General features: G+C 38.9%; 1 protein-coding gene across 1 annotated transcript; it reads left to right on the top strand.

Moving 5' to 3' along the window:
• Positions 1–247: 247 nt before the first annotated feature.
• Positions 248–17,768, top strand: LOC134804255 (uncharacterized protein CG1161-like). Its single transcript, XM_063777226.1, has 6 exons — positions 248–419; positions 2,267–2,400; positions 2,922–3,036; positions 13,265–13,390; positions 13,664–13,762; positions 15,246–17,768. Exons 1-6 carry the CDS (start codon positions 348–350, stop codon positions 15,294–15,296), a joined length of 597 nt encoding a protein of 198 aa, XP_063633296.1. The 5' UTR covers positions 248–347; the 3' UTR covers positions 15,297–17,768.
• The last annotated feature ends 6,033 nt before the right edge of the window (positions 17,769–23,801 follow it).

Below are 23,801 nucleotides of genomic sequence, written 5' to 3' on the forward strand. Positions count from 1 at the left end.
AAATAGAAAATTGTATTAATTTTTATAAATATATAGTTTGTCAAGGGCTGTCTCATTTCAATCATAGACAGAGAGAATCATACTATCTTTGTCTTACACTAGTAAATAATCATACAATTGCTGGATAGAAAAACTAACTATGATGGAAGAAAATCTGATCTACTTGAACGCTTCTTTGACCTATTAGAAAATGTAAAATGGCAACATTATGATTACTGTCATCAAAGTGTCAAATCGATCAAAATGGTCAAAATGGCAGCTATGTATTGATCTATTGATGTCGAAAAAGTTAATTTATTTTACAAAATTCAGTGAAATTTGTTATTGAACCTTTAAAACTCATTATCATGAAATCGCGAAACATGCGTTGCCTAATAGTTCTATTCGCTTTGGCCGCTACAGGCGCAGTCTGTGTGTCGGTACGTATGTTTGTCACATCGTGAAATGTTCTTTTTGTTGGTTCGTTGGTGCGTTGGAAAAATAAGCCAAGTAATCAAGTCAAGAATAACCGTTTTTATAACATATAGGCAATTTTCTTGACCTTTGATTTTTTGATTTACGTCTAATTTTTATTCAGTCAATGAAAGGGGCGTTAGCGGTTAATACCTACACCTAGGATTATAAAAACAGTTGATAAGAGTACTTAATTTAAGTTAAAGGTGCTAATCTTAATCCTCGTAGTAACCAATATGCATTTAAATTTACATTTACTGCTACAAACTTAACACATTCACTGCAAAAACAAGAAGTAGACGGGTTCATTTTGTATTGGAAATGGGGAACATGGCATTGAAACTGTTAATTATCATTTAATGTATAAATTGAATTCATCAATATGGTTAGATTGGTTGAAATGACTATTTATTGTGATTTAAAAAGCAATTCCTGTTAAATGGGATGAATTTGAGTCATTCATATTTGTTTATAGCAGCCATACTCTAAGTGTGTTCCGCGGAACCCTAGGGTTCCGCGACACCACTGCAGGGGTTCCGCAAGAATTTAGAACACTATGCTTTAGTCATCCATCCAGAACACTATGCTTTAGGGTTCCATCAAGTATTTCACTTTCCAAAAGGGTTCCGTGAAAAAAAAAACGATTGAGAACTGCTGGTTTATAGACTCAAGTCTTCTGTTAAACTCAGTTTATAATATTACTAATTAGGTTTAGCCTCCTAAGTCCCAGAGTCAATTTGCAGTTTTGAATTTGGAACCTTATTTTATTCTATTATAATTCAAAATTTGATTTGTCATTATTCTTATAAAAGGACATGGGGATTTAGATGGTTAGATAGCTTGGTGTAGATGTCGTAGTCAGATCGTATAATCCGCCGTATTACATTACGGCTAGCCGTTTTCAAAAACAGGGGCGTTTTGAAATGCGGCGGCTCGACGATTAGCCGGATTGTCATTGCGATACGTTCTTCAATAAGGCGGCCTACGTTTAGCCGCATCGTACTACTATTTTAGATTGTAGAGTGACCAGTTCTTTCGGTCGCCTACGTAACCGGAGTTTGACAATGTTTGCAATTTAATTTATTTTTACCATGGTCCCACTGCACTACATGTGTTTCTTTTCCAAAACAGTTCCTTCACAACTTGAATAGACGGAGCCCCGCAAGCGGGGCTCCTATTTCTGGGCGGTTTGCCCTTCGGGCATCTGAAGCTACCTAACGAACCTAACCTATTTACCTACCTACGCTTTTTTCCCCAAAGTGTAATGTTTTCACGGACGTCTCACTAATCAATAGGTAGGTAGGTAGGTTAGGTTCGTTAGGTAGCTTCAGATGCCCGAAGGGCAAACCGCACAGAAATAGGAGCCCCGCGAAGCGGGGCTCCGTCTAGTTAAGTTGCGAAGGAAATGTTTTTTGAAAAGAAACAGTCTGACGAACTCCAGATTTGATGGACACCACAGCGTTTGTCAGACAGCGCCACGGGTGTTAAAAATGGGAACTATAAACTGTCAAAGCGGCGGCTAATGACTCGCTGTATTACATTACGGCTAGCCGTGTTGAAGAACGTATGGCGCCGAATACATTCCGGCGGATTCTCATTCAGCCGCATTCAATCCGGCTAATCGTTAAACCGCCGCATTTCAAAACGCCCCTGTTTTTGAAAACGGCTAGCCGTAATGTAATACGGCGGATTATACGATTCGACTGCGACATAGACACCATGACCATCTAATTACAAGCTTTTATTTAGTTTCACGTGTGTCTTTATCTGTCTGTAAATACAATTTTATCATAAACTTATTTTCATACCACAGGGGCAGTCCTACGAAGATAAGCGGTGCAAGTGTGTGTGTCCGAGCCCCTCCGCAGTCCTCAACAACAACTCAACCAGTAACAACACCACATCGGACAGGAAACTCTACATCGCCAATGTACACCCTAATAAATGGTAAGGCTGAAACAAACACAACTATACTCTGTATCTTTAGGTATTTAAATAAAATTAAACAAATAATTTGTACATTTTCGGGCAGTTATAACATTTATTGGTTAACCAACCAAATACAAAACCGCCTGGATCTGTCGCTGAACGACCTGGCTTAAGGAGCCATTTGAGGGTAGATTTTGTTTAATACTTTTATTTAAATACCTAAAGGTACAGACTATAATAATAGCCATTACTTTCTTAACACATTCACTGCCAAGAACATGGTATGTTAATTTGTAAAGATTACAATCTGAGTAACGAGGGAAGACTGTCATAGGGCTTATTTGTATACCCATGTCGCTCAGACACAGTCAGAATGGAAGAGCTTCACTCCTTCTGTTCTACTGACCTTCTGTAAGAGTAGTATGTGTACAAACGCAAGAGTTAAAATGACGAAAAAGCTTGCAGGTCTTCCCTTATCGATATATGTATAGACGGTCTCCACATCGACCTAACCCCTTTTTTTTTCGTTTGTATGTCAGTAACTGCGACGGGGTGATTTTGCCACAAGTGGGAGAACTCATCAAGGGACGGGAGCAGGAGTTCTGCCCTCGCTGTGAGTGCAAGTACGAGAACAGGAACACCACCATCATCAAGGTAATTAACAAATTGTATGTACAGTCAGTCAGTGACCACGCGGGATTGCTATGCCATTTAGGGTTCTTGCTAAATTGGAAATTCTATAGCATAAGACCGGCTACACGCTGAGGGTGTTCCAGCTTCGATCGCGCCACTACGTGCACTTCAACTCTTTTGTGGTGCGCGTGCCGCGACCGCTGCAGGGAACCATCGAGTGCGTCGACTTCTGGCCGAAAGGTGTCGTGTTTCGGAGGTTCCGGGGCAAACTTCCGAATCCGACACAAGAGCAGCCGATGCAACGGAGCCACGCCGTTTTGTCGACTAAATAGTGTTTAGTTTTAAGTTTATAAAATACATATGTATGTTAGTCTGTAAGGTATTTGTAATATGGGCCTTGTTGCCTGAATTAAATTTCTAAATAAAATAAATAAAATAAGTATTGAACAACCAATTTAGCTAGGACCTTCAATGGCGCAGCAATCGCGGAGCGTGATGGTACAGTAGTGCTTACAACGTTTTTATGTATGTATGTTCAGTGCCCTGTTTATCAAAGAAGCTTGTAACTTGTAATACAAGTGGAAGTCCCTTTGTGACAGCTTTTGTTAGAAAGGGACATTCACCCTATTACAAGTTACAAGCTTTTGATAAACAGGACACAGGTCAAATCTTGTAAATACACTATTATTTAGATGCGGGAAGTGCATCATTCACTCAATCATTATTGGATTAAGCTGAAACTGAAGCTGAAACTTTGTAAATTGCAAGAATGTTCTTGGTGATAATGCAATATTGCAATATTTATGGTATCATTATGGTACCATCGAGCTGATCTGTACTAGAGGTGTCTGTGCGTGTACTAGAGGTTGTTTCCATAGGAACAACGCAACTGAATAGGAAATATTAGGCAAAGCTCTGCGTAGGTGGCACCTTTGTGGCACATACAGTAAACAAACCACATGACACATCACACGTCACGTCAATCACATGGCCTACCGCGAAACAAGAAATTCGTAATTTCGTTATCTAATCTCTCTATCACTCTTGCATATTCGAGCGATAAAGAGGCAGATAACTATTAGGTTGTTGCATAATATTTTCCCACTTCAAAATTTTCTTGATATTTTCAGTAGTCTCGGGAATATTCTAGAATAAATCTAGTGTACAGTAGAATGTTCTCGAATCTTTCACGTAGGTTATATAAGCGCGGACTTGTTACAGGGATTTAGTTAAAATCGAAAAAATGGACCAACAACATCTTCGAGTGATTTACTTATACGAACACCAATTGGGAACCAGTTCGAGGGAAACAGCAAATAAGATTAACACTGCTTTTGGCCCAAACACTACTACCGATCGCACAGTACAAAATTGGTTCCAGCGCTTTAATGAAGGAGACACAAGTCTAAAAGACCTTCCTCATACTGGTCGCCCCGTCACGTTTGACGAAGAAGCATTGCGGCGCGAGCTTGAGTTGCATCCGGATTCCACCACCAGGGATTTAGAGAAAACTCTTAAATATCACTACAGTACCATAGATCGCCATCTGCAGTCGATGGGTTACCGTAAAGTTTTGTCAAGATGGAGGCCTCATGCTTTGACCGATACTCAACGTGCATTACGAGTCAACATTTGAGAATGTCTGCTGTTGCGCCCCTAAAGAAAGAGCTTCCTGGAGTCGATCATCACTGGAGACGAGTCCTGGGTCTTGTACGAGAACGTTACACGAAAAGCCTTTTGGATGCCTTCCGATAAACGGCCACCAACACAGCCGAAAAGCAGTCCGCATGGCCAGAAACTTCTCCTGTCAGTTTTCTGGGATTCGCAAGGAATGTTGTTGTGGGAGTTACAGGACGACCATCAGACTATCAATGCCCAAGCCTACGTGAATCAACTACAGAAGTTGGTGAACGCTGTTAAGGCGACGGTAGCGGTGGGTAAAATATCAGATTCTGTCAATTTACCCCATTTCACACACAAGCGCACTTCACGCATACTACCTCACTTTACTGGGACAGGTCAGTGACCCATCATGTTTTTTTTAAGATTGGACTTTTAGTTTAGTATTGACCACTAGCCTCCTTTGAGGGTAAAAGCATTCCATTTAAAGATGAAAGAGAAACAATGCATTTAATCTTGCTTTCCTTGTCTGTTCATGTCACACGTGACGTACCTATTTAATTCATTTGATTGTTGACTGTTTTACTACCTACTATTGCTTTGTCGAGATACGCGTTTTGTACAATTAAAGCGAATAAAACAAGATGTCATTAAGTCAGATGTAAAATGTTATTTACTACTCTATACGGTTTTTCATAAGGTGCAAAATCCATTCAATAGGAATTTAAATAAATAAAGTTTCAGCAGGGTGGCAATTCCATTTTGGCGGATAAAGCGAAACAGAATAGTTCTATCGAACCTGCTTACAAATTTTCACGAGAATCAGTTGAGAAATGTGATCTGCAAAGGAGAACATACAAAAGCATTTTTGCCCAAGCTGAAACGGAGACCTTTGCTAACGCTCGGCCAATGATGGTTTAGGTACACCTATAAAAAATGATTGTCCCTGCTGTAATTTTAATATCTTTATATTTCAACCGGTATAGTTTTACCTTCAAAAATAATCGGTATCGCTAAACAATAGCGGTACCTTACTACTTATACGTTCACGACATCGGTATCTGCATAACTTGATTGTTAGTAAACTAACCTGGAAAATAATCTCAAAATCACCGAAACATTTATGTACAGTCACCTGCAATAATATGTTACGTCATTAGCGCCAACTTTGCCTCCAGGGAAACTTTGCCCAAAACGACAATTTTAAACAAATTCGTTAATGTAGAAAAATTGATAATAGTTATGCCCTCTTGATATACCCTGCTGTTTTTAGTAGAAAATTGGTTATATTTCTGACAATAGTAGATTGTTAACCAAGGGTTGAAAGGTACCCATTCCTGTCGAGGTAGTTTGGCGCTCGAACGCAGTGAGAGCGCCAATAGTCCGAGACGGAAATGGTGCCTTTCACCCGAGTTAAACACTCTACTTTTCATATCGAATGCGAGGAAACCAAACAAGACAACGTAATTTTGCAAAATCAGTAATTGAAGTACCTAATACACCTACGGCCTTGATTTTTTTCCTTAGGACTTACTTGCTATCGGAGACTTTACATGTGTGAAGATTAATAACCCCTAGCGAAAATCAATTAGATTGCAATATTTACGAAAACACACATTTATTAACAAACTGCAGTAATTTTTAAATTATTTGTTCATTATAGTATGAAAATCAGCGGGATTGCCTCTTACTTTTTAATTTTATACTTTTTCGTTCTAAAAGCCGCAATAGACTACCGGACCGCACCGCGACCTTGGTGCGCCGCACCACGTAATAACACAATAAAAGTATTTTAAGTATTAAATAACAATTTAATTAATAATATAAGATTTTTTTATCTCGTATTTTTTTTTGCTAAATAACTTTAAAAATTTAATATCGTACAAACGTTTAACTGTGGCTGTATAAGATTCTGCCTTTGCTCATTTACGCAAGTGTAAGGTTTAAAAAAGTTTTTTTGGTGTATTCCTTTTGGTTCTCGCCTTATGAAATCGAGTAAATAGAATTCAACGAAAGAAATCAAGAATAATTTGTTTTTAACAATTTACTTACGTCATTTTTTATATAAAAAAAGGATCAACGTGGGATTAGTAAAATTAAACAATTACCAATTGTTCCAGGCGAGGAAATAAAGACACTATTTTTCCATTTTGTTTCCACCCAGTTGTTCGTGGGACGGGGACGCAGAGGAGTACACCACTTTTCTGCGCTAGAGCATAAACGTATCACTTTCTGCGCACCTTTTAGAACAACAACGATCCACTTTCAGAGCATGAGATATGAAAAGTATATGCCAAACTTGTGCATAACTTGACTTGGGAATTTTGAGTTTGAGCGAGTTGTCTAATATAGGGTATATTTCGGCGGGCAAAAAATTGATAAATAATGAATGCAAGTAGAAAAAATTGAGAACCCTTTGACAAATATTTCCGGGTTTCAGTTATAACACATGAAGCATAGATTATGTCTATTGAGATTTAAACTAATAAGGCCTAAATACACAAAAGTTTTAGCGGTGGGCAAAGTAATCCGGTAATTTGCCCACCACCAAAAACGGATTAGGGTTGTCACTTTCATCTAATTTACCCAACTTCGCAAGTAAAAGAAGGTTATGTTTGTACACTAAAATAAGTTTATAAGTATGTTAGTTGTATGAGTTTCCTTTGCGCTACGACATGGGATTCTTCAAGAAGCGGGTATTTAGGGTTCTCAAGGGTCGGCAACGCTTAAGTAGCTCCTGTGGTGTTGCTTATGTCCATGGGCGACGATGACCGCTTCCCATCAGGCGGCTCGTCTGCTCGTTTGCTGACTATAACATAAAAAAAAAAAAAAAAAAATATACTGTATTTAATTTCTCTTATTATCCTTTATTTAGATGTTTTATCCCGTTAACGAATGAAAACACAACAAAAATCATATTTTTGGTCATTAAACTATTGTAACAGATTTTCTCAAAAGTGACAAACCTAGCCTTTGTAAAATGCTTAGGCGAGCCTTATTTGGAAATGGGCAAAAACGGGTAGGCAACATTGCCCAGCAAATTTATTTAAAAGTGTTTACACTTATCGCTAAGTTATTAACAGGGAATGGTAGGATTGCCCAAAACCTTTAAGTGATCCTCAGACATCATCATCATATATACGAGCTGTATTTGAGTACCAAATTGACGTGGGCAATGTTGGCGAAAACCCCGGATATTTTTTTATTTGCCCGCCCTCTAAAACGCAAAAAAATGGGTAAAAACACGATAAAAAAATGTTTTCTTCACATAAACTGATGCGTTTGATCACAATGGACGTGCTGAGCAAAAAAAAGTCATATGATGTGATTTTTTTTGAGAAATTCGTGTTTTAAAAAAAAGCGGGCAAAGTTGATGATAAGGGGTCATCCATTAATTACGTCACACGAATTTCTAGGTTTTTTGACCCCCCCCCCCCCCCTTGTCACATTTGGTCACATTTTGGCAAACCCCTCCCCCCTAGTGTGACTTCACATTTTTTCTACGAAATCGCCAAATCGAATTAAGTAAGTACCTAAGTATTATTAATATTTTATCAAAATATTTTTGACGATATAAATATTAGTAATTTTATAACCCAAAACTGCTTAGGAAAGAAAATTAAAAGAATAAAAACGATTATTACTGATGAAGTTAAAGTGACGTCACAAAATTTGTGTCTCCCCCCTCCCCCATGTCACAATATGTCACATTTTCTTGACCCCCTCCCTCCCCCTAAGCGTGTGACGTAATTAATGGATGACCCCTAATGAGTAATGACGGTACCTACCCTTCGAAGGTCGCAAAAATATGTGACATGCTTGTCGTAAATAGCTATTAGGGTTCATGCATGTGTTAAATTAGTCTTTACGTTTAGGTTGCTATTTTTACTTTTGTATATCATGTTTTACTTTGTGCTCGTATATTATGTTAAATGAATTGCGTGGAATGTTTTATATCTAGTTATAAGTCTAGGATTCATGCTCCTTTCATACGTGCTTAATATTGTACCTATTTATAAGTCTAGGATTCGTGCTCCTTTCATACGTGCTTATAATTAACGAGATTGGCAGAAATAAATAAAACTTACTCTGCATGTAATATCCACTAGTTCAGAGATACATACCGCCCGGCCATTCCTATATAAACCCGAGCCGTTTGTAGCTTTTTCAGAGAACTCAGAGAGCTTAACTCTATCACTTGCCTGAACACTCTCCAATAATTAAAATCAGACATATGTGTTTTTATTTCACACAACACATATACCGGTAAATGGAGGTATAGCGGACTTCGAGACAGCACAGCGGCCAGCGCGTTCCAGCGGCGAGTTTCTACGCTTCTCCCAACGAACCCCCATCACGAAAAGCTACAGTCTACACTCCACAATGCTCTTATGGTTCTACAAATAAGATCGTGTCAGATATTTTTGCGGCCTTCGTTGTGTAACATAAATTGCAGGTGACTGTACATTTGGAATAATTATTTTATTTAGTTTCAACGAAAGTTTCAAGTTTAGTACGAAAATACTTCAGATATGCAATATGCACAAAATGTAGACCTAATCGAAATAAAACATTGCTTTTTAAAGTAAATTTATTAAACATTCGATACATAGGTATACATAACAATAACCAGGCCACAACGCTATTGGCCTGTAAGCTTCATCTCGGTCTCCAAAGCCGCAAAAACTTGCTAGTACTTAGTGCTGGTCTAGCCTTTATTTTTTCTTGAAGATTTTCAGAGAACAGCACGTACACGCATTATACAATATTTAATATAATTAAAAAAATTGGCACCAATGCACAGGGCAACGACGGACTCAACATAAATATGATATCAACGACTCTTCCAACAACACTATCTACAATAACTGCCATAGTCAACAAATCTCTAGAGACTGGAATATTCCCTGACGAGTGGAAAGTGGAGGTTGTGAAACCCATTCCAAAAACCCCAAATCCAAATGAATTCAAAGAACTTCGCCCAATCAGCATACTTCCAGTGTTATCAAAAGTACTGGAAAAAATTGTTTGCGTTCAAATGTCGGCGTTTCTTGAGGCAAATAACATCCTGCCAAAAAAACAGTCCGGTTTCAGAAAGCTTCGCAGCACTACCACTGCGCTTTTAGATGTGGTCGATGATGTCCTAGCTGCACAAGACGCTGGTGAGGCAACAATACTGGTGTTACTTGACTTCTCTCGCGCATTTGACACGATTGACACGACTTTACTTTTATCTAAATTAGCCTTCTATGGTTTTGACACACTGGCTCTGAAATGGTTTCATAGTTACCTTACTAATCGTACGCAGTATGTCAAAATTTGTCATGAGGATGGCACTGAGTTACTCTCAAGCACATTACCGGTCACTAGAGGTGTTCCACAGGGTTCGATTCTAGGACCTATCCTATTTAGTCTGTATAGTGCAGATGTAATTAGTAACATACAAAATTGTAAGTATCACATATACGCGGATGACACTCAATTATATATATCTTTCAAAGCAAGTGACACAAGCATAGCTGTAAATAAACTTAACGATGATTTATCCAGCATAGTCAACTGGTGTCACCAGAATAATTTACAGTTAAACTCCTCTAAATCTAAATTTATGCTGTTGGGTACAAAAAAACAGATTGAAATAGTTACAAGACATAACCCACAAATTACAATCAATGGATCTCATTTAGAGAGAGTTGTAGAGGCTCGTAATTTAGGTCTGTTAATGGATGAGTCTCTGAGATTTGAGAAACATATCTCGGAAACAATGCGCAACTGTTTTTATCGTCTCAAGGTTCTGTACAAAGTCCGTGAGTGTCTCTCCGTTGACATGCGCATTAAGTTATGTGAGGCGCTCATACTGTCAAAACTTAATTACGCAGATGTAGTCATCTGTGAACGCTTACTATATCGCACTAAGAAAATGCTGCAACGAATTCAAAATGCTTGTGCCCGTTTCTGCTTTCCCATCCCTCGACGTGCTCACGTCACTCCTTTTTTAAATCAATACAACCTAATGAATATGGCCTCCCGTAGATCTCTCCATTTTGCGACCTTACTTTTTGGAATTATAAAAAATAGAGAACCATCATACCTTTATGACAAAATAAACTTTTCCCAACGTGCTATGAGACACGCAACACGACTTACACACCGCACAACACACTGCACGGCTGCCTTCCGTGGCAGCTTCCGTTTTGCTGCCACAAAGTGCTGGAACGACTTGCCACCACCAGTACGAAATTGTTTATCAGTCGCCTCTTTTAAAGTAAAACTCCAGAACTTTCTGCTAGATAAACAAAAATTGTAGCACTTAGGCAACCGTGCCAACAAATAAACATCACACATACTCATACACACACACACACATACATACACATACGCGCCCGACAAAAGAAGATACATAGATATGTATAAAATCAATAGCCTTATAATTATTATTTATTCATTGTTGAATTCCTTTGTTTTGGTTCTGCCACCATATACCTAGTTTTAGTTTTAGCTTTAGTCTTTTACCAGGCCTCACTGAAAATCAGCGTCACGTTGTGTGTCCTAGGATACACAACGTGACAAAAAGCTGAGTGGGGACCTTTTGGCACAAATATTTATGTAATTGAATCTTAGTTTTGTGTTATTTCATCTTGTGTTATTAATTATTATTTGTGCTAATAAACATTTCTTATTCTTATTCTTATTCTTATACATATAGACGGAACGAACGGCATAATCATAATAATTTATTCGTCGCAATCCATGGTATTACAGATCTAGTAACAAGACTTTCAGGTATTACTTATACGAATTACATAACTCTTCCTGTTAATAGGCAATATTTTAATATAAAAGTTCTATAATATAATACAAGATTACAGTTGTCATCAAAATTCATTGACATACAGAAGTCAAATACGTTTTTAAAATGACGCAAAATGATACGAGCATAATAAAAATTGATCCCAATCAGTAAAGATGAGTCTTTAAACTTTTTTCATTTTAAGCGAGTTTTGAAGGAAGATAATACTTAAATTCGACTGTAATCGTATTATTTTAAGATAGTTTACTGCGGTTTTCAACAATAATGACCCGTAAATAACAGCAAATGAAATTTAAATGAGACGAGAGCTGATATTTATTTACCCTATTTTTTGAAATACATTTTATCTACTGGTATGGTTTCTCGTGTGCGTATATGATTTAATGTCAATATAATTGTCAAAAGCAAGAAAATCAAGCTGTCATTTTCATTTGAAGAAGTACACGTGTGCTCCGGTGTAGCCCCAACGGGCATCTGACTTGAAGAAGAATTTTGAGTGATGTCGTCAATGTATGGAAATTGTTCGAAAGTTTACATTTGAGATTGAATTTCTGTGTTGTCTTTGTGAGTAAAAATATAAATCGATAATAAATTGGTAGCTGAATTATCTAGCTTCCAAAATCATACAATCATTCAATTACTGTCAAAGACAAAATTGTTTTGCTTCTGTCTCAAACGGAACTCCATATTTTGATTTTTTGATACTTTTAGTGTCGATTTGTAGAGAATAACAGCAAATTAAAAATATAATGGCATAAAGAGTCGGTACACGGTTTCTTCGTGAATAAATGTACGTGTAATTTAATGCAATTATCAAACATTTATTGAACAAATTATGGTTACAAAGTGAGGTCTAAATCGAAAACGTCATATACCGGCCCCTTAAAGAAAAAAGGCCAAAACGACTCGAAGTATCATTACCTACTTCATGATAATGCAAGACCACATACGGCGAAAACGACCTGTAAATTTCTAGAGGAGCTCGGTTGGACAACAATACCTTATCCACCTTATAGCCCTGATCTAGCACCTTCCGACTATCATCTTTTTCGGGCTTTGAAACAGCATCTTCGTAAAAAGAAATTCGAAAATTCCGGCGACCTAAAAAATTACCTTGCCAACTTCTTTGTCTCTCAGCCACTTTCATTCTGGGCTAAGGGTATGGAAACTTTGCCTAGCAGATGGTTACATGTTCTAGATAATTATGGTGATTATATTGTCGATTAATTGTTTCAATAAATAATTATTACAAAAAAAATAGTTTTATTCCAAAGTGGGAAAAGAATTATGCAACAACCTATAAATTTCGATTTTCGCGTTTACCGGTAGGCCCTTGTTAACAAACCGCCTTGATGCATCAATGTCATATTTTATTGTCTGTGAAAACTTGTCAAAAAACAGTTTAAGGCACAGTATGTATAAGTTAGTCTATGAATTTACTGAGTCGGTAGTGCTGCACTCTGGCGGCAGAACATTGCAGTAATATCCCCTATTGTGTTTGGGTTTGTTAGAATTGTCTTGATGAGTTTATGATGCTTGTTGAAAGAAATATACAGTTATTGCTAAAAGCTTGTATTAAGAATGAAATGTTTGATAAAAAACTTATTTTCACCAATTTCATTATTTTTACTCAAAATCTTAAACTGATGAGTGATGATTTGATGATATTATTAAATATAGTTTATTGTTATATTTGTTATATTAAATATTATCAATAGCTATTAACAATTAAACTTACGTGACTAACAAAATGATGTATGTACCTACATATAATATTTCAACTCGGTAGTGCTCTTAAAAGTTTTAATTCTGTTCCAGGTGGTGGTGATAATAGTGATCTGGGTGATAATGCTGCTGGTGGTCTACATGGGCTTCCTTATATGTCTGGACCCGCTCATCAACAAGCGAGCCAAGGCATCTTACCAAGAACACACCAATGAAGATGTACGCACAGATGTAGTGCATAATTCTTAACCATCGTATTTTCACGGAAACGTACGAACGTGTCTTGCTATTTCAGTCAGCCTCGGTACAAAAAGTACTGACGTTGACTGAAGTAGCATGACGAATACGAGCGTTTCCGAGAAAATACGATGGAAAACAATTATGCACTACATCTGTACTGTTATTAATAATTGTACCTATTCATCTTTCCATAAAGTGTCTTGTCTTTATGTATCTCGACTTTTTTTTATAATATATGTTAATTTGTTTTAGGATGAATCCTCAACTGTGGGCGCTTCAGGCCAGCCGATGGGCGTGCGGGGCAACGTGTTGAACCGAGTCACTCACCAGCAGGATAAGTGGAAGCGACAGGTGAGTTACAGTAGCAGTCTACCGCGGGAGCCTCAGACAGCCGATGGGCGTGCCCAACTTGCTGAACCGAGTCACTCACCAGCAGGACAAGTGGAAGCGACAGGTGAGTTATGTAGCAGTCTACCGCTGGAGCCTCAGACAGCCGATGGGCGTGTGCAACTTGCTGAACCGAGTCACTCACCAGCAGGACAAGTGGAAGCGACAGGTGAGTTACTGTAGCAGTCTACCGCGGGAGCTTCAGACAGCCGATGGGCGTGCCCAACGTGCTAAAACCGAGTCACCCACCAGCAGGACAAGTGGAAGCGACTGTAGCAGTCTACCGCGGGAGCCTCAGACAGCCGATGGGCGTGCCCAACGTGCTAAAACCGAGTCACTCACCAGCAGGACAAGTGGAAGCGACAGGTGAGTTACTGTAGCAGTCTACCGCGGGAGCCTCAGACAGCCGATGGGCGTGCCCAACGTGCTAAAACCGAGTCACTCACTAGCAGGACAAGTGGAAGCGACAGGTGAGCTATGTAGCAGTCTACCGCGGGAGCCTCAGACAGCCGATGGGCGTGCCTAACTTGCTGAACCGAGTCACTCACCAGCAGGACAAGTGGAAGCGACAGGTGAGTTACTGTAGCAGTCTACCGCGGGAGCCTCAGACAGCCGATGGGCGTGCCCAACTTGCTGAACCGAGTCACTCACCAGCAGGACAAGTGATATATGAAATAAAACCGCCCAATAACACTGTAGGGATGAATTTATAGTTTATCCCAAATATATTTTAATTACTCGCGGACAGAGCGACCGATTTTATTATTAGATAATATTCAGTTGTATGAGCTCTGTGCTGTGTAAATAATCCTAGAGCAGCTGTAAGCGCTGCGCGCCGTGCTTGACGGTCTAACGATCGACCCTCGGCTGCAGCGCTGACAGCGATGTATTGCGCCCGCCTCCCGCAGGCGCAGTGAGCCCTTAGAGACGAACTTTGTTATCGAGATGTCATACTAAGTTGCTTTTTCCCGTTAAATTTGTATTTCTGAATAATTGTTTGGCTTTCGCTCTCACTCCTTCTATTTTATATAGATGTGTATTGTGTGCCGTTACGGACAATAAATCGGTGTGCGAAAACGAACGTTTGGTGCTTATTATTTGCCCCTGCATCCGCACCCGCTTACCACGCCTAGCACAACTCTACCTTCCACATCTACAACACAAACACATCGAGATTAGGCTCATTAGAAAGATCTTGAGAATAATGAGAAGTACTTAATAGATATGCATATGAGAAGTACAGTCAGGATGCATATTAGAAGTACAGTCAGGAATAAAAGTGTATATCACGTTTTTTTTAGTAGGCAGGTAACTTGTAAATACTGCATTTATCAAGCAACCAAATGGATTGCAATCATATTTTGTCAAGCACAATCTAACAAAATCAATTTTACAACTTTTTGTCTCTAAAGTATGTAAAATCTAACAAAATAATTTGTCACAACAGGTCCGCGAGCAGCGACGCAACATCTACGACAACCACACGATGCTCAACTAGTAGTCAAATCGACGGGGTCCGCGGGGCGCCTGGACTATCTCCCCGTCCGACCCCCCAGCGGGTGACGTTACTTTGTATTAATACATTGGAACCTCGATAGCACGAATCTCAAGGGTTGACGCCAAAAACTTCGTGTTAACCAGGTTTCGGCTTAAAGAGGGCATCGACCTAGAGAGGTTTTTGTGCGCATTAAAGAGGTTTCGAGTTGCAGAGGTAAAACGCATGAAAATTCGTGTTAGAGAGGTAATAATATAAACGCATAAAGTATGTACATTCTTAATCTCTTTTTCGAGTTACACAGGTTTGTTAGTAAATGACTTCGGGATATAGAGGTAGTAAAATCAAATTTTTCGAGTTGTAGAGGTCAAATTTCATTTTTCGAGTTAGAGAGGTATAAAAAGTGGATACTCGTGAAGGGAATCGTTATTTACTTCGTCTTAATGAGGTTAAATATTTCAAGTTATAGAGGTTTTGGGCTTTGAAGGGAAGGGAATGGCATTTTATTTCGTGTTAACGGCGATTTCGCCTTATCGAGGTTCCACTGTACTTGTAACGTACAGTACAGTAGCCGTGCCACGAGTTGACACTTAATGTTTACGTTAGCGACTGCGTAAACTCGATCGCAGTCCCTCTCGCTCGCGCTGATGTTGTCTTGGTGCAATAGAGAGGGAATAATCGAGTTCACGCAGTCGCTAACGTAATTATCAAATGCCAACTCGTAGTGTCTGTGCAGGGGTCGATTTCAGAGCGTATTTGACCCAATTAGTCTCTTTGGACATATTTTTGACGAAATATTCCTGTATGAATCATTTATTTGTTGTTATTCTGTCCCGTCAGCCAGGCGACATTAGTAGCACAGTTTTTTAGAACTCCACGTTGGAGGGTCTGCCATCTTGTGGCCTGAATCGGAAACATATTATGTGCACACGTACATTGCCAAAACAAGTGCTACCATCTACCGTTCTTGTAGGTACGTTTCCTTATGCATAGTAGGTTCTGCCATCTTGTGGGCTACGTAGGAAGCATAAACGTCACATTTACGCCTCTCGCCAAAAATCTGTCGGCTCTTGTTGCCCCCTATAGTTCATTCACGCCCCTTATATTGTCGTGCTTGGAAGATGGTCCAGTGTAGAAAGGGCTTATAACTACCACAGAAATGAATGTTTGAAATGCCATAAAACCAGAATGTAAAGAGTGACCCAGGCGACCATAACCATGGTGACGAGTGACAACATACTCGACTGGTTACCACATAACAACTAGAAATATCATCATAATTTAAAGAAATTAGAAAAAATAAATAGCAAACAGGCGTATTTCTGTAGTTAAATGATTATAGACTAATCAATCCATTAAATCTAGCAATGGTTAATTAAATAAGTGTTATTAATTATAATTACTATTGTATGGTCAGATAACCGGATAATGTAGATATTGAATTATAAATAAGTATTTGTAATGAAATTAATGCATATTTAGTTAGATTAAATGTAAAATTATGATAATTATTAAATACAGGGTGAAAGTTTATTCGCTGCCCTATTTTAACGTGTTATTATAACGTTAACAGGTATTGTCATTGTCAAAAATCGGATTTTTGGGGGTGAAATTAAATACATCGATAGTTAAGTTTATCGACATAGGAACTCGCTACATGTCATTTGATTTTGCTCCCGGAATTTCGATGTCTGGTTATTATAATTATTCATAATAAATTACATTTTCTTTATAGTACCTATACATATATTCTGCTTTTGAAAACATATGTACGAGTACAATACGATTATTTTAATGATAATTTAATTTTTAACAAGCAGAAACTTCCGCGAACGATGCTATTAAGCTTAGAAAAAATTTTAAAGTGGAAAAAATACTGTCTTGGGTGATCTTGAACTGACGTTAATCCATGTAATGAAATTATTGTACCTAATATAATTTCACTATGTTTAGATGTAATTCAATGTATTGTTATTAATAAAATTATTTGATACAATTATTAGTAATAAATCATTATGATTACTTAAATTAAGATGAAGATTATCTATAATCAGAACAGTGTAGGTATATTTTAAGTATTAGAGTTGTTTTTGTATATGCCGTTTCTTTGTATTAATGATTGTAAATCAAATATTTATTGTATCAGATGTGTAAAGTGTAAGATAAATTCGTGGTTTGTACTTGGCAGCTGATGTAGATAGCGCTGTACGGCTATTAAATATATTACATGTGACAAAGGAAACTTTCATTTCAGAAATGGAAAATTGCAATTCGTATCACAAAAATATACCTAAGTATATATAAGTTTCCGTCATTTTTCGAAGTGGAAATTTAGCAATTTTTCGACACATCAGTGCACTGAACATGGCGCCATCTTTAGCTGTCAAACTAGTCTGCGCGATTGGTTATTGGTACTTTAAACATCTTATAAAATCAATGAATCTTTGTTGTAAATAAACATTGTGTCGCATTGAATTTGGTTTTCATATTCATCTCAAGATATGTACCTATCTATGTTAAGCCTGACAAGATTATTTTTGGCCCGGAGATATTTAGCGTCGTTAGTTGCTACAAACAGCTTATTACATACTAGCGACCCGGCTAAGCTTCGCACGGGTTACACAAAACCTTAACAAATTATTGAAATTATACACGTAAACCTTCCTCAAGAATCACTATTGATAGGTGAAAACCGCATGAATATCCGTTCAGTAGTTTTTGAGTCTATCGCGAACATTAATACACACAGACAGACGCGGTGGGGGACTTTGTTTTATAAGGTCTACTTAGTGATGGTAATAATGTGCGTACGTTATGTCAAATAAAATGACAATTTCAAAACATTGTTTATTCGGATAGCATCCGAATCCTTCTGGGTATTCCCACTGGTTACCTGTGGTCACAAAGTTGTTACCTGTGGTCACAAAGTTGTTACCTGTGGTAACAACGGGGATTTTTTTCTACGCGCCCCCAGTGTTTACAACAGAGGAAAAAAAACCCCGTAGTTACCACCAACCTACTTAGGCGGCAACTAGTGGGAATTTTTATACATACTTACTTTACAAATATTTTAAATAACGTTATGAAGAAGTAGCGATACGTTTTGAAAGGAATTTCAAACACATGCCAAATATAACGTTATAATATGTTATAATATTGTTTTAGGGGTCCGCACCCAAAGGGTAAAAACGGGACCCTATTACTAACCCTCCGCTGTCCGTCCGTCTGTCTGTCACCAGGCTGTATCTCATGAACCGTGATAGCTAGCCAGTTGAAATTTTCACAGATGATCTATTTTTGTTGCCGCAATAACGACAAATACTAAAAACAATAAAATAAATATTTAAGCGGGTCTATGAACTATTTCTTGTTGTTATTCTGTCCCATCAGCCAGGAGACAATAGTAGCATAGTTTCTTAGAAGAACTGCTGTACCATGTTCTACAAACGTGCTTGGTAGGTAGATGTCCCATTATGGAAAGACCTTTATAACTACCAAAACATTCATGTTTGGTTCATTAAAATACGAAATAACTAGTATTTTAAGAGTGACCCAGGAGACCGTAACCATGGCAACTAGTGACAAGAAAAAGTTGATTCACCCGGGCTCCCATACAACAAACGTTATTTTTTTTCGTTTTCTGCGTAATGGTAAGGAACCTTTCGTGCGCGAGTCCGGCTCTCACTTGGCCGGTTTTTTTCATAACGTTACAAAAATCTGGTATTCAGCGTCTATCGTTGCGCAGTCTGGTGGCTAAGTCTTAACCTCTTAGCCCCACTTGCACCATTCCACTAACTTGGGGTTAACCGGTTACACCTGGAGTTACCATGGTTACCAGTACAATTTGACACTGGGTTAACGGTTTAACCGCTTAACACTGGGTTATTATGATGGTGCAAGTGGGCCTTAGAGGTTAAACACTGACTCGGCTTATTTCCTGGACAACAAATAACATATACCTAATTAAAAGAAAATTACATAATCAGATTTCAGTAGCTTCCTAAACCATGCCCCCTATTCAAGCACATGTAGCCAGTGCACGAGTGTGTAGCATCTTAATCTCATTAAATTATGCAATTCACTTTTTTAAATGCAAGGCGCATCTTACATAACTTTACACCTGCTCATTCAAAGTCAGCCATGTTATGTTAACCTGCCGTTAAATTTATTGTGAACCTAATTAACTTGAGAATAAAGTCCAAATCGGAATACAATTTGAAATGGGACTTACGACGTTTATAAGTAAGAACAACAACATTATAAACAAACTTTGTTCAGCCGTCGGCAAAATATTAGCCTCGTAGTGATTGCTTAAGTTACATGATTTTTTAACGGCATAGATAAATTGGTTCAAATGCACGTAATGGAATTAAGATTCTCTTAATTTTTTAATGGCTATCTGAACAGTTTCCTTAAGTCAAAGTTTTACTTCTGTCTGGCCTAGTGGGTAGTGACCCTGCCCATGAAGCCGGTGGTCCCGGCTACAGATCCTGGTAAGGGCATTTATTTGTCTGATGAGCAGTTCAGTTGAGCACGGATATTTTGTTCCTCAATCATTGGTATTTTCTATGTATTATCAGTATAAATCAGTATTATACTGGATGATTTTGGGGTCGTGATCCCTAATGTCAATTCAAAAACTCCGTAGCCTTTTTTACAAGCTTTTATTTAGTTTCACCTGACCGTTGTCTGTCGGTCTGTAATCAAATCTTGCAAGTTAAATTTGATCCACTTCCTGGTTTCTGATTGAGCTGAAATTTTGCATGCATGTATAAATCGGATGACAATGCAATATTATGGTACCATCGAGCTGATCTGATGATGGAGACAGGAGGTGGCCATAGGAACTCTGTGATGAAACAACGCAACCTAATTGTGTTTGGGGTTTTTAGAATTGTCTCGATGAGTATTAGTTGTCTGTCGTAAAAAAAGTACAGTCAGCGATAAAAGCTTGTACCAAAAATGAAATATTTGCCAAAAGCTTATTTATTACATAGGTAATAGCTAGTCAGACCAAGACAAGTCTGCAACGATTTTGATAGCACACGCAGTGCAAGTGTTATTTTAAATGTCAAACTTCTATGAAATTATGACGTATAAAATAAATAACACTTGCACTGCGTGAGCTATCAAAATCGTTGCAGCCTTATCTTGGTCTAATTCTATTTACTTTTTGTGTCGGGGGTTAAATATAAACTATCATAGGGACCATCATTCGGGACGTATGTGTTCTATAGTTCGTTTTTTTTAGCATTAGAAAAAAGGTAAACAATCTTGATGTGTCTTTTAATTGAAAAACACGTTTTAAAAATAAGTCACAGCAAATATGTAACAATTATGAATCTAATACGATCATTTATATTCTTTTGCTTTCATAAGTAATACTTAGTTACTGATTTTAAAAAAGCGTTTTTCAATTAAAAGAGATGTCAAGATCGCCTATCTTCATTCTAATGCTAAAAAAATGAACTATAGGTTCTAGGTGTTACTGTGACGCCTAGAACTTTTTTATTAGCCTCACCAACCTTATTTGTATTCGCTAACTAACCTTGCACCTAACGTGGTTTCACCCGCCGTGTACGATACGGAATACAGAATACCTACAAGATACACTGAATAATTATACGATGTATTTGGAGTAGAACCAGGCGTGGCTCACTCCGCGATTTCGTCGCTTTGCAACAGCTAGCTAAAAGTACATCCGTTCCACACCAAGTTTGGTGGCTAGCCATAAGCCGCGCGTGGCGCTGTCGCCACCTAGCGGCCATATCTGTCCGAACGTAACAGAGGCGTACTGTTAGAGAGTGAGTCTTCTGTAGCTAGTACTATTATTTATTCTGTGGTAGAAAGGTGCGAACCCTCAGTTGAAAATCGAAAAAAGTTTTTGGAAATTCATTCCCTAAGTGCCACCTGCACTATTCACTATCCAAAACACCCGGTTTATCCGATTGAACCTGGAGTTACCATGGTTACCAGTACTATTTGACACCGGGTTAACGGTTTAACCGGTTAACCCCGGGTTGGTGAATGTGCAAGTGAGTTAAGGGGTTAAAAAAGGGTTAACATTTGTATCGGCACCGGACATTTGAATTGAAATTTCGTTTAATACAAAATATTAGAAAAGTTATTGTAGCTTTTTAAAAAATGCATCCCACAAGGGCGTTAAAGTTTGTATCGGATATGAATATATTTTTTACCGACTTCCTTTTCCAAGGAGTGAGGAGCTTTTAAAAATTATACGGAATTTGTTTTTCGCTCCTATTTTTTTTTGTTAGCCTATTTGAGTGTTCGACTGCTGGGCAAGGCGCAAAGGCCTCTCCCTTGGTTCTCTATAACTCCCAATTTAGCGGTTCTTCCGGCCAGTTGTTAAGGAAGGCGTCAAAGGCGTCAAAGGCGGAGGCGATGCGGGTGGCACCGGGATTGGCTGCCGACGCGCCACTCGTTGCACTGGACAGAGTCGATGTTTCTGATCTTCGTCGAGCTGCAAAAAGACTCAAATCGCGTTCGGCGGCGGGTCTCGATGCTATCCCACCGTATCTGGTAAAGGATTGTATGTCTGCTCTGGAAGAGCCGCTTCTGCATATATTCAATCTCTCATTGCAAACCAACGTATACCCGTCCTGTTGGAAGAAAACAAGAGTGTCACCTGTACCTAAGGGTATGTTGGGGTCAGATATAAGCACATACAGACCGATCGCGGTCCTTTCTGTCTTCGGCAAGTTGTTCGAATCTATCATAGACTACCGAATCAGTCGTCAAATTGCATCACAGCTTACTGAAGCACAACATGGATTTCGCCTTGGGCACTCCACTGTCACTAACCATGTAGATTTGGTAGATTATGTTACGGCAGAAATGGATGCGCGCCGACAAGTAGACGCAGCTTACTTTGATTTTAGAAAGGCCTTTGATCTCGTCGACAACGACATCCTTCTGCAAAAGTTTGCTGCGATAGGTTTTGCACCTAAACTCTTGGGATTCTTCGCGAATTACCTGGATAATCGTAGCCAAGTTGTCAGGGTAAGAGGATATGAATCGGAACCGTACTACACTCGATCTGGGGTAAGCCAAGGGAGCACCCTTGGACCTACGCAGTTTATTATAATGATAAATGACTTGCCGAGGGCTGTTAGGTCTGCTAAGTGCTTAATGTTTGCTGATGATCTCAAACTATTCTTGGGCGTAAGCAACATCACCGATTGTGTAGCACTCCAAAAAGATATAGATGCAGTGGTAAGGTGGAGTGAAGAAAATAAATTATATTTTAATGCAGCAAAATGTAAAGTTATTACTTTTACCAGAGCCCGGACGCCGATCTATGCTACATATACTTTAAGCGGCGATCAGATGGAACGTGTAACTGAGATTCGAGATCTGGGACTGTCACTAGACAGACAACTGGACTTCAGACAGCACGTGACTATGACATGCCAAAATGCAAGTAAAATGCTCGGATTTATAATGAGAGTAGCATATCAATTTTCGAATGTCAGAGTCGCAATCATGCTGTACAATGCGTTTGTTCGGAGTAGGTTAGAATTTGGAGCCATAATATGGAGTCCGCACGAATCGAAGTACACCACTGTGGTAGAAAAAATACAGCGCAAATACGCTAGGTTTTTGTATAAACGTCAGTACGGATACTACCCATATCTGTATCCGTCGCTATTCGTATCAGGGATGGTAGGGCTGGATACGCTAGAGTTCAGGAGAAAGACGCTGACGTTGATCCACTACTATAAACTACTCAATGGTAGAGTTAGTGGTTCGGCGGTGTTAGAGCGGGTAGGGCTAGCGGTGCCGGCTCGGAGCGCTCGGGACGGCTCGGGACAGGCTGTCGCGCCGCGTCGCCGGCCGCCGCTGTTCGCGCGAAGCGTGGCGCGTACACGCCGCACTGACAACGCGCCGACGCGCCGGGCGTGTGCGCTTCTTAATGACATGGGCCAGCACCTCCCGGAGGTCGACGTATTCGCTGACAGTATAGGGACGTTTGTGAGGCTTGTGGCGCTGTATCTTAACAATTGCTCTACATAGAATGGTATTTAATGTATTATGATTATAGTGACGCGAATTGTATTTGACTATTTATTTCTTATTTTATTTTTCTATTTTTTATTTCTTTGTTGACTTTTATCTTTATTTATCAAATGACATTTATATTAGAATAAGCTTGATGTGATGACATTTTTTTTCTTTATGTATAATTTTTTATTGAATGTATTGAATTTTTAAATGTTTTAATGTTAATAATGTAATTAATGTGTAAGTGTTTTGGTCCAGCACTGTAAACTTGCATGTGGTTTTAAATAAATGAAATGAAATGAAAGTCGTCCCGCCATCTCTGCCTGGGCCTGTCCCGCCCACGCATCTTCGTCGGCATCCACTTGGTGGCTATGTTAGCCCACCTATCCGGATGCATGCGATAGACGTGGCCGGGTCAGTCCCATTTAAGCCTGGCGATTTTTTTGCCAACGTCAGCAATGCGAGTTTTAGAGCGCAGCGTGGTGT

This window comes from Cydia splendana, chromosome Z (assembly GCF_910591565.1).
Source record: "Cydia splendana chromosome Z, ilCydSple1.2, whole genome shotgun sequence".
NCBI lineage: Eukaryota > Metazoa > Arthropoda > Insecta > Lepidoptera > Tortricidae > Cydia > Cydia splendana.